At 39.6% G+C, this 12,602-nt stretch overlaps 1 protein-coding gene across 5 annotated transcripts in view; it reads left to right on the top strand.

Moving 5' to 3' along the window:
• Positions 1-5,393, top strand: part of LOC131220554 (uncharacterized) — a 30,281-nt gene extending 24,888 nt beyond the window's left edge. For 2 of the 5 annotated variants that reach the window (XM_058215403.1, XM_058215414.1), the window contains 4 exons: positions 967-1,032; positions 1,143-1,209; positions 2,728-2,816; positions 3,373-4,079. In XM_058215403.1, coding sequence (XP_058071386.1) covers positions 967-1,032; positions 1,143-1,209; positions 2,728-2,816; positions 3,373-3,562 — 412 coding nt within the window. In that variant the 3' untranslated portion in view covers positions 3,563-4,079. Of the gene's footprint in view, positions 1-966; positions 1,033-1,142; positions 1,210-2,727; positions 3,169-3,372; positions 4,080-4,591 lie in introns of those variants that run through there. The other 3 variants (XR_009158689.1, XR_009158691.1, XR_009158684.1) reach the window with 3 other exon arrangements.
• The last annotated feature ends 7,209 nt before the right edge of the window (positions 5,394-12,602 follow it).

The raw sequence follows: 12,602 nt of genomic DNA, 5'->3' as shown, positions 1-12,602 counted from the left end.
AGATGTCAGTGATTGAAAATGTTGCCTGAGGACTTAACCTCTTCAAAGTAGGCATCTCCCATTTATTCCCATGTTATCAAAGAACTGAGTTCAAAGGTTGAATAAATGGAATTTATTTATTTTTGGTTACTTCACCCTCTTTAAAATTTCCAAGTATCTCATCATCATCTAAACCTTATCCCAATTAATTTGGGTCAGCTAGAAGTTAAAATTTCCAAATATCTACTATGTTGAAAAGATTGTATGGCTGGTGCATTGGTGGTTTTTTCGATTTATGCCTGTTATGCAGTGCATGGTTCTTCTGATGTAGCCTGTGGTTAGTGCTTGGAATTGTGAAGATCAAACACGTGAGGTTATGAGAGTCTTTTGTCGGAGATGACATCGACAAACTAACTTTTGACGTCATATTCCTTCAGGCTTTTCATATTCCATAAGATAATCAGTTTTTAATTGTTAGATAATCAGTTACGAATCTTTCTTCCTCATATATAATGCATGTGCATGGATCAGATTCTGATTGAGCAAATCTTATACGATCATCTTGAAAATTTGTTGTTTGCTGTATGTTGTTTTACATAGCTTGGTTGTAATAGAAGAGCCAGTGAAATTACTTGCAACATGAGCAATATCTAACCTTGGGTCTTCTCACAAATTTTGAGATGGGGCGTCAAGTGTCAACGTTTCCTAATTTGCAGTGTTGATTTGAATGTCATTGCCTTTATTATGCACTCTGATCTTTTGCACACTGATCAAAATCAGGTTTGATTTTTCATGATATGTATGAGTCTTACTGCAGTTTTGAAGTGCCACAAATCATAGCTATCTGATTATTGTAGTGATTCAAGCCATTCATGATACTTCCATTTTTTTTGAGTTTTTCACAAGATTGTATATAAATCCAAGTATGATTCCTTTGACACATCTGTTTGATCTTTAATTCATATTCTATCTACATTGTTTGTGTAGGTCTGGAGTTCTGAATATTTATAATTTTCAAGTGACACACATGCACTGCCCACCCCCTGCTTGGTTGTAAGTGAAGTTGATCTATGTACTTTCATATGACATGATATTTTAGAGGTCAGGCCAATTATCTGTCCTCTCCCATTAACCTTTTCTTCTCTTTGATTTGTGGGAATTAGGCACGGCAAAGACATGTCAACCAATTCTTTGCACTTGCGAAAACCAGCATGGTTAGGAACTTGTTCGGTAGGATTCAATCCGATAATTTTACCTGATTTTTATTTCTAATTTAGTTATTGAACTGTCGTGTTTCCCCCTTTAATACCCATTGGTGTCCATTGCCCTTAGAGCTCACATTGAAACCTTTGTTAGAAAGGACCTTCATTTTGGCATAAACTCATCTGCCACCTCTACTGCTAATCCCTCTCATCGTTTGAAGTATCTTTGATATCATCGAAATATCCTAGATATTATCCCTATCTCCAGCTCAGTGATATTGATAACAGCGGTAGTGATACTGATAACATTGGTAGTATAAGAAATTCCAGGTATGGGTTATGTATTGCTAAGTATCGCCAATGCATCGATATCGCCAATAATTTTGACCGTGCAAATTCTAGGTGTCACTTGTATTGCCAATGTATCGCCAATATTTTTTACTGTGTAAATTCCAGGTGTTGCTTGCATCGCCAGTGTATCGGCGATATTTTGATAATATTGCCAGTGTATCAATATCGCTAAAAATCTATTTTTATTTTATTTTATTTTATTTTTCATTTCAATTTTTTTTCTTCATGGGTGCATGGTTGCGTGCGGTGTTCAATTTGTCAGCAATAATGTCAATAATATCGTGCTATTATCATTATTGCAATATGGGCAATATCGAGACCACAATCTTCTATTTTCTTTCCAGTTGTTGACGATTTCTTGGTGAAATGTCATGTGTTGTCGATATTCTGAAATACTGATGGATGTTTGGATGGATAGATGGGACGGATGGGATGGTTGGACTGATTTCTTACGACTACACATGCTTTTAGGTCCCCCATTAAATGGAAACTTATTATGTATGCATTCTTTTTGTAATTTTTATTCCTAAATAAACAACTACGTGTATTTTAGCATCTCCTGAAGTTTCACTGAGAAATTCCACCATTTTCCCCATGTTTCCCGCACTACCGGTTATCGGCAATATTATTGGTGATATCGACATTGTTTCCGTATCCTCGGCCAATGAAATTTATTGCGATACCGATATTTCGAGCACTGGTCCTTCTACAGATACCAACCGAACCTTAAGCATCAGAATCAGTATGACTAGAATTAGGTTTATTATCTTTGCTTTTGCCGGACTGTAGGTCCTTACTATGTTTGACACAGCAGAAAGTTGTGACATAATTTGAGGTCATTGTGAGGCCTGGCACCAGTCTTTTATTGCTCTCTGAGTATCATTCTTTCAAGGTTATGAGCTTATAAAGTTCCAAATATAAGTATGTTTTGCATTAGCTTAAATGAAGGTTTTGTTGATTTTTACAACAATACTGTAGCATGCCAAAAGGAAGTTATTTGTCTATTTATTTTTGTGCACAAATGATGAATGACCAAAGTTAGCAACCTACGCATGTATATGAATATTGTGATTAGAGCTACACTCAGCAAGCCATGACCTTATGTGTTTGTGGTTTTCTTAGAACTATAGCAATAATTAACCATGGGATTCAGTTATAGCAAAAATATCTTGTAATGTCTTGTCTTCTTGTGCAGATATATGCAGTTGGGTCTTCATCTGATGATGGGATTCATCTGCTAGACTTCTACCCAGACTCCACCTCAGCATGCCATGTGGATTTCAAGTGAGCAATATCCAAATCTAGTTATCTACAATTATGAAGTTATACAAGCAATTGATCCCACCATGAGTATCACATTTTGAAAATCAGGACGATCCACCCATTAGATGGGCCACACCTGTATATTGAGTCAGAACATCGCTTATCTATCTGTTTTGATGGTGTGACCTGCTTGATGAGTGGATCAACTGATTTTTGCTTCAGGTGACTTTCATGATGGGGCCTACCATTTGCATGCTTGAATGTCCCACAGGTGACTCATTAGCAGGAAAGATGGAGCTGCATGCTAAGCTAGCATATAGCTGGCTGTAGGTGATCAGTTTTCTTTTAGTTGTGGAAGATAGTACAATTTATTGTTTCTGAATATTTGAGTTGAGAAATTTAATTTTTACGAGGGTACAGTTTTTATTTTTTATTTTTTATTTTAAGGTTTTAAATTTTTTTGGGCATCTGTGCGTTTGTGTGAAAGCCTTTTTGTAATATGTAAATATCTTTGAACAGTGTTGTTGTTAACTTGGAATTTTTTTTTCCATGTTGATTGTTCTCTTTGTTTCTTCAGCGAGGAAACTAAGAGCATTTCTGAGGAAGAGAATCAAAGAGTGCTTAACAAATTCATTCCGTTATCTAAAGGTGTTACTGCTTGTGCTGCACATCCACTCAATGGTACAATCATAGCTGGAACCAAGGTTTGTTTTTTTTTGGTTCTTCCCCTGCCAATGAGGATTAAATTTCTCTTAGAAATAAAGTAAAGAAAAAAATCACGATAGTATACCTATATACTGATTTCCATCAACTTTGCTGTCAAATTGCTTACTACAAGTCTTTTTCAAGTCCCTATGCTTTCCTTTGTTGAGGGCATCTGCATTGTTTTCATTGGTCGTTTCCTGGATTGAGTTTTGGCATTTGACACGCAATATGTATTATACATCGGATGAACAATCTGGAATTATGGAGTGGGGTATTTTCTACGAAGGGTTTGTCTTTCATAAATATCGCCAAGTAGGGTACTTCTTTGGTGGATCAACAGTGAAATTTCTACCCTTCAAACAAATGTTCAAATAGTCAACTGTCATTTTCTTTTCTTTTCTTTTTACCCCTTCCAAAGATTTCTTTGTCATTTGTTTTAGAGGTTCTTTTGATAAGAGTCGGGCTACTAAAAGAGATTTCTTCAAACTCCTATTGGTTGAAGAAATGTGGCCCACCTATTCTTATTTGGACTCCTTATTCAATGCATAGGTGGCTCCCATCATTTCGGGGTGGGTGACCCAACTGACTTTCGCAGGAAGTTCCTGCGCTGGGAACCAAGGTGGGGCTCACTGTGATGTTTGTGAGAAATCCTACCCGTCCATCCATTTTTTGAGTTTATTTTAAGACATGATGCCAAAAATGAACCGTTTCCAGAGCTCAAGTGGGCCAAAAACTTGATAATTAAATGTCCACAGTTGAAATATTCGTGGGCCACAGAAGTTTTAAACAATGTTAATATTTGTGATTTCAGTTCATCCCAGTAGGAATGAAGTTATTAACGGTATGGATGGCATGTAAACATCACTGTCGAACCCAGGTGGATTTCAACGGCAGGAATTTTCCTAACCACATTTTCCTTTAGCATGGACCACTTGAGATTTAGATACGGCTCATTTTTGGCATAATGTACTGAATTGAGCTCACAAAACTAATGGAAGGGGAGGATTTCTCACAAACATCACAGTGGGCCCCATCTGAGTCCCCAGCGCAGGAACTTCCTGCGAAAGGCTTTCGCAGGGAATCCGCGTCAGTTTGGGTGGGTGACCCAACTGGCAACGGGATGCCTCAGATTCATTTCCTCTCTCCAGAAACATGGCCCACCTTTCTTGTTGTGTTTGATTGGTTGGGTCGTCCTGCATTATCAAGTTGTAATTCAGTAAACTAGTCTCTCAAGCCAACGGTTTCTGAATGTTTGGCTATAGCAATCTTCCTTGGTTATGGTTTCTCAAAGGCATCAGTCCTGTGGCGATATTGAAGAATGCAGCTCAAGTGACAAGATATTCTGACAAAAACCAGCAGCAATCTTCTAAGATACAGCATGACATGTAAAAGCCTAAGAAGCAACTGCAACCTTGTTATTTCCTTCTACAAAGCCAGCTTCAGGAAAGATAAATGGGTGATGTCTGAATGCAAATACAGGGTCTGAGCTCCAAGTCAACAGACGAAAATGGAGAGTTACTATGTGGAAGGATCTCCATTGTGGGGGTTGATCAGACAGCTTGGCTTGAATTGGGAGCACCCGCAGCACATTGCAAGGGAAGTGGAAATTGGTTCGTGCAGATGCTGTATAGTATTTTTAAGTGAAATGCCGATTCGAATGCATGGGTCTGGTCCCAATCACGTTTCTACCATTGCTTTGTGGTCATGCAGTGCAGAAGCTACAAGTGCTGCTTCCTGCATGCCTTCCAAAAAAAAAACAGTGCTGCTTCCTGTTTGGGTTCTGGATTATTATCAAACCTACCATTTTGGGGTAATGTCTGAAAATTTTTAATTAATTTCTGGAAAATTGAAATATAGAAGATAGAAAATCATGGAGAACACCTTCACAGCGCCCATCCCATCTTTCTTGCTTTTCCCTTTTCTTTTTTTTTCTCTAATGTGTTCTTCCGACCTCATCTTTTCAAACACCTACCTTTGCAATCCTTTATTTATTGGAAAGATTTGCCTCCAGTTAGTCCCGTGGATAAAAAGGAGTGATTGTCATCCCTACCTCACGAGGTTGGTGGGGCGGTGGCCGGGCGGTCCTTCTCGTGGTCCTAGTCATGGATGGCCTGCCATTCAAAATTGGTCAAAACTGACTATGCTTTCAATACAAATAGCGGTCATCGAGTGGGTGGTAAAAATGGAAATTGTTGCCAGCCAACATACCCCATGTACATGTCTTGGACCATCATAAAATGTGATTTCAGTTGTAAGCGTCAACTTGACCTGCCAGATGGGAATGATCAAAGGCTTGAATGCAAATTCAATTCTGTTTTTTTTTTTTTTTTTTTTTTTTTGTCACTGTGTATGGGGTCTCGAGTCACTCATCAAGTGATCTACACTACAGTCTAGATAATTTGATCATTAACTGGCTCAAGCATGTTGGATTTGTTTGGTATTAGGACAATTTACACTGGTGAGATCATTTGCAACAAAGGTATTATTACATCTTTTTCCATTTACTCTGCAGGGAGAAAACGGTACATAAATAAATGAATCCCGGATCCTTGCTCTTGCTTGGGAGGTAGACTCTTGGGAGTTTCAACACCCGGTCAAGGGTTCGAGTATCCATAGGTGGTGAAAACCCACTACGGCGTGGGTGTGTAAAAAAAAATAAAAAAATAAAAACAAATCCCAAATTTATTAGAATTCTTTAAGATCATATTTTGATTGTTAAAGACAGAAATGGAGTTGTAATATATTGTTAATTACTCTTAATTGAAACTGTCTTTTGTACCTAACTTGTTTATAATGTCAGCATAGTTTTTAGTGACGAACGCTAATCACCTGCTCATCAACAGATGTAACATTTACGTACGTGCAAGGTTTCATACGGTGCATATGAGGCACTCCCACTTGGCCATTTCAAACCTTTGATCATTGGATTATTTTCCTTGGATCAAGTGGGCTACACAAAGGTAAAAAGTTTGGAGGGTGAGTGTTGTCTTGTACACTGTTTGGAATCATGTGGTCCACTTAAATTACAGACGAGGCTGTACACTTTCGAATAGTGTAGTCCACCTGAATCATAAATGGGGCTGATTTCTAAGCCCTGAGCTTAACATTGGGTGACACACTTGGTGGTTTGGTGGATTTCACCTAAACACAGTAGGGCCTATCTCAGCCACCAACCCCTTTAGCAAGTGTGAAATAAATCCCATCTCCATGTCGCTATTTGCTAGCCGGTTGAACTCGAGAGTTCCTCACTCTGATTTATATAGAGGCATGCTCACCTGAGGCGTGTGTACCTTTGCACACGTGTCATGGGCGTCTAATCCAAACAGTCCATGTGATGCGGCATCCCATGAAATTCATGAGAACCAATTTTCACCCTGATATAAAACTCTGGTGGGCCATAGAAAAGAGATGCAAATCAAGGGAGGAAACTGTTTTCTTTTTCTATGGCCCACCAAAGTTTTGGATCAAAGTAAAAGTTGGGCCCGGAGAGTTTCATCAGGTGTTGCTTCATGTGGATCGTCCAGATTTTGGAGTCACATCATGTATGATGAGGTCTCCAAAACGTTTGCACGTTCTGTACGAACTAGTTTGCACGTCCAGATTTAGGAGTCACATCATGTCCGCGCGCGCGCGCGCACACACTAATCGCAAGGTGCTATTTGCACACCTAATTTTTTAGATTTTGGATTATTTTTAGTGGTTAAAATTGGGAGTTACTTTTGGAGTTAAAAAAGAACAAAAATACTCGGGTGTGAAAGCTCATGGAATCATATATATATATAAAATCTCACATGCACCAACCGCAAGGTGCTATTTGTGCACCTAATTTTTCAGATTTTGGATCAGTTTTAGTGGTTAAAATTGGAAGTTACTTTTGGAGTTAAAAAAGAACAAAGATACTCGGGAGGAAACATGGAATTATATATATATATATATATGAGAAAGAGATATGATCTTGTTGAGGTCAAAATCTGGACCACTCTCCACTCAATGCGGCGAACCTCAAGCAAACTTTGGTCCTGCACAAAGGGGTGAGCAAAAGAGACCCTGGCTCAGCCGAGGGACCCTTTGATGCCTAAGTCATGCTAGGGAATCTGGGTCTAAATCGTGTAACGTAGAGAGAGTGTGCGAGATCTTTCATACCTGTGGCAATAGGATCTCCTGGTATTTATACCTGTGAGCAGAGAGGATCGCGTCCATTAATCTCGGCACGATTTACTCAATCACGTGGATATTGTAATCGTGGAGATATTATCAGCAATCTTTGGGTCATGTGGCATATCGTGTCTTAATGACATGTATCCTTGGGCGAGATCTTCGGTCACGTCCACATTTAGGCTAGTCTCCCGACTCGGCACTCGGAGTATCCTCACTTGGGCTCGGCCTCATCTTATCCAGACCTGAGGCCAAGTACTAGCACTCGGAATCAATCGAATAATTCACCTCGGGCTCAGACATACATGTAGTTCGACTGTTCATTAAATGCCGTATTCAGATGATGAGAACGAAGATGAGAGCTCGTCTCCGCCCGCTTATAGTCGTAATCCAGAGGTCGAATTGCACTCTCCTTCCGAGGCCTTAATAATTGATTTGGATAGCACAGGACGATCTTGATTGTCCTTATTCAGATTTCCCCATAATAGATCTCATGCGCACTGATCGTAGGGTGCTATTTTGTGCACCTAAATTTTAAGATTTTGGATTATTTTTAGAGGTTAAAATTGGAAGTTACTTTTGGAGTTAAAAAAGAACAAAGATCTGGTGTGAAAGCTCATGTAATTGGCTGGTGGGCTGACGTCACCAAGTTCTGTGTACCTCATTATGATACTCGTGTCATATCCACACTACACATCATTTTGAGATATCATTTTAGAGTATGGGCCCAAAAAAAGTGCTTTAGATCCAAATCTTAGGTGGACCACACCACTAAAAGCAGTGGGGACAATGATACCCACAGTTGATAAGCTTTCACAACCTGGATTAAGGGAAGTAATGAATATTTTGCGAGATCAAACCAAAACTTTTGTGGCCCGAGAAGTTTTCAATGGTAGGTAATCAATCTCACTTTTTTTTTTTTTTTTTGGTTTGATCCACGTGAGATTTAGATCTGCCTCATTTTGGGCTAAGCCCTTAACTGATCTCACCAAATGGATGAACTGGTTTGGATATACATATACAGGTCTACAGAACACTCCGTTTCCTCTGGTCACTGTTCTTCCCGAGGGAGCCGATTTGGTGAGACCACGGCCTAACCCAAGACTGTGCGGCCCTTACGTTAGGGCCCACATTGATGTATCTATTCGGTATCCATGCCGTTCATCTGTTTTTCTGGATCATTTTATGACATTATCCCAAAATTGAAGAATATCCAAATCTCATGCGGACCATACTCGAGGAAACAGTAGTGATTGAATGTCCTACCATTAAAAACTTCTCAGGGCGCACCTGGGTGACGGAAAAAAAATACAAATATCATCTTAATCCAAAACTTTTGTAGTACATTAATGGTCAATCACCACTGTTTCCCATGTTATAGTCCACTTGATAATTGGATTTGCTTTGTTTTTGGAATCATGCAGTTGGTAAAAAAGATGGACCGCATAGATACAAAATAGATATATCAAGGTGGGCCACATGGTAAGGGAAGCACCTTTTTAGGTGAGGCTGGGTTCTCACCAATCGCTCGCCCCTCCCTGTCTCACGCTGGCAGCTGATTGCCTGCCAGAGTCTTTTGCACGAACTTTCTGCGGGAACTAAGGTGGGCTCCACCGTGATGTCGGTGAGAAATCCATCCTCTCCATCTCTTTTTCCGGATAATGTTAGGATATTGGTCTAAAAATGAGGTAGGTCCAAAACTCAAGTAATCCACACCACACACGAAACAGTGACAATTGAACATCCACTGTTAAAAATTTTGTGGGGCCACATAAGTTTTGGATCAGGCTAATGATTCCGTTTCAGTTCATCCCAGTAAGAACGACCTTACGGATGGCATGGATGGCATGTAAACATCATGGTGGACTCAGTGAGATTTCAACAGCAGGCATTTCCCGGTCCACTTTTTCATACAGTGCAGCCGGTTTGAGTTTTGGATATAACTCATTTTTAGGCCAATATACTAAAATAATCTGGCAAAAAAAAAAAAAAAAAACCATCCATCCATTTGAAGAGATCAGTTTAAGTTTAAGGCATGAGTTAAAAAATGAGGCAGATTAAAATACGAAGGATCCTTGCTCTTGCTCCAGTGGTAGTGACTATCGGGAGTTTCAACACTCGATCAAGGGTTCAAGCATCCATAGGTGGTGAAATCCCACTACGGTGTGAGTGTATGGCGGTGTGTGTGTGTGTAAAAAAAAAAAAAGATTAAAATCTCAAGTGAACCATTAAAAAAAAAAAAAAAAAGGAAAGTAGGGGTTGCGCACCTACCATTGAAAACTTCTTTGAGTTCAAAGATGTTTTGGATCAATCCTATATATATTTCTTCTCTTAATCTACATCCGTGACACTTTATGAACGGGTTTGATGGCAAACAAACATCATGGTGGGTCCTAGTAAGTTTTCACCGGTGACATCATCATCCCCACTGCTTTCAATCGTGTGGTCCACTTGAGATTTGGATCTACATCATGAGCCCAAAAATGATCTCTCCAAATGGATGAGTGGTGTAGATATGAAACATGCATCATAGTTGGGCCACATAACTTGGTAACCGCGGCACACCATGCAGTCAACTTTCTTGAACTTCCATAAATGAGGAGGAAGCATGAGAGTCCGGCGAGTCTCTCCCACCACCAAGCGGGTCAAAAATTTAGGTGCGCAAATAACACCTTGGACATTAGTGCACGCACGTGAGATCATCTCTCTCTCTCTCTCTCTCTCTCTCTCTCAGTTCCAACTGGTTGAACCTAAATCTATAATCTACCAAGCAAATAACTTCCCTTTTAATCGTATCCTTACTCTTGCTTCAGTGGTAGACTCTCAGGAGTTTGTGATATTCCACAACGGTAACTTCCCTTTTAATAATGTATGTGTTGGACTTGAGACCTTCTCCATCTTTACATATATAAAACCATTATCATATTGATTGGTAGAGTACATTCCAACGAGAATACATCGGGAATCTAGTTTCTTAATTAATCTGGTTTCTCTTCCAACGACTCAAATTATTTATATGATGGGTCTCACTTTGTATTGTGGTTTCAAACAAATAAAACTCCTAATTTAAATCATTTTGGTACTTTAGGTTTGCATGTGACGGCCATCATGACCTTCCAATGATCAAACGATCAAGAAGAGCATTCACCAGTCATGGGAAGTTTTCGGTAGAAACTGCTCGGATCAGCTAAAAATCCAAGTCTATCGGCTAAAGTCCAACGTATTGTATTGTAATTCTCAGGGATGGATTGACGCAGGCTCAACCTTTATATATCGTTTCAATCCTTTCTGGCTCACGCGGACAACTTGCAGCGCCGCTGCAGATGATTCTTATACTGCAAAGCTATGTGGATCCTATCATTACCGTTCATCCATTTTCTCAGATCAATTTAGGATCTCAACACCTCACCATTGCAAAAATGTTTTGATTGAATGACCACCGTTAAAAATCTTTTTGGAGATTGGAGAAGTTTGGATCAAGCTGATGTTTCTGTTTTTCCTTCATCCAGGTTGGAGTGACTTTATGAACATGTTGGATGGGAAACAAACATCACATGTAAGCCCTAGGAAGGTTTTAATGGTGGGCGAGCTGTTTCCTGTTATGTGATCCACCAGAAGAGCTTTTGATTTGTCTCATGTATGATCTAATGCTGAGATGACTGCGTCTATATAACACATACATCGAAGTGAGTCCCACAGAGCTTATGCTGTAGGTAGGACGTCCTTTTCTGGGGGCCTTTGAATCCCGTTCCATTCTATATATATGTATTGTATAATCGTTTCTGTTGGGGACAAAACATACAAGTCCGCAGACTCGGACTAAATGCCTCGGGCCACCAAAGGATGTGTCAAATCCGAGGAGTTATTAGCTAGACCGCCGGTCCAGTCAGGGGCTCCGTGGGACCCACAGAGGTGTAAACGTTTTATCCACGCCGTCCATTTATTTTAACAGGTCCTTTTAGGATGTGAGCTAAAAAATGAGGCTGATCGAAGGCTCAAGTGGACCACATCACAGGAAAAAACTGAGGATTGAACTCTTTATCATTGAAAACTTCTTTAAAGGCGACCGATGATATTTATTCGCAACCAATCAGTTAATAAGTTCACGTAGACGTGGATGAAAAGAAAACATAGCTACCAAGAAATTTTCAATTATAAGATCCACAAGATTTTCAGGCGAGTGTCTTCATCCACACCGTTTCATGTGGTATGGCCTTCTTGAGTTTTGATTCTACATGAGTTAAAAAATTGGATGGACGGGGTGGATATGATACATACCCCGCGGTGGGCCACGGAGTTTTGGATCAACGCAAGTCGCCTTCGGCCGGAGAGGAACATCACAAAATTTCTGTAATTGTGCAATTAATTACACATGTGCCCCTAATTAATACCTGTTTTGTCTTTTCGAATGATATGACTTTGACGTGTTCAAAATGCTTCGACGTCCTTAAAATATCTGTCAGAGAAGCCTGAGCTCGTACGCGGGGACGGAAGTGGATTGGCTAGTGTACCTCACGCCAGGTATATAGCTGCAGTATTGCCTTCAACGAGGTCCGTGGGTTTGATAAGGAGGATATGTTTTATATCCAAACCGTCTATCCATATAACGAGGTATTCTTAAGTTTTGAAACGAAAAATAAGATAGATCTAACTATCAAGTAGATCACACTCAAAAAAGCAGTGGGAGATTGAACGTCTACCATTGAAACTCATTTTGGGGTCACAAAGGTTTTGGATCAATATGAATTTTTTTTTTTTCCTTTTCATTCATGTCTTTATGACCTTGTGAATGGATTGGATGGAAAATAAATGTTATGGTGAGCCCTACGAATTGTTTAACGGTGAAAATCATTATCTCTATTGCTATTTGTGGTGGGCCCCAGATGATCTTCGGATATTATTTATTTTTCGGATAATGCTTTAAAATTATCTCTAAAAATAGATAAT

Source organism: Magnolia sinica, chromosome 1 (genome assembly GCF_029962835.1).
Source record: "Magnolia sinica isolate HGM2019 chromosome 1, MsV1, whole genome shotgun sequence".
In the NCBI taxonomy this organism is placed as follows: domain Eukaryota; kingdom Viridiplantae; phylum Streptophyta; class Magnoliopsida; order Magnoliales; family Magnoliaceae; genus Magnolia; species Magnolia sinica.
This window is presented reverse-complemented; position numbering and strand designations above follow the sequence as displayed.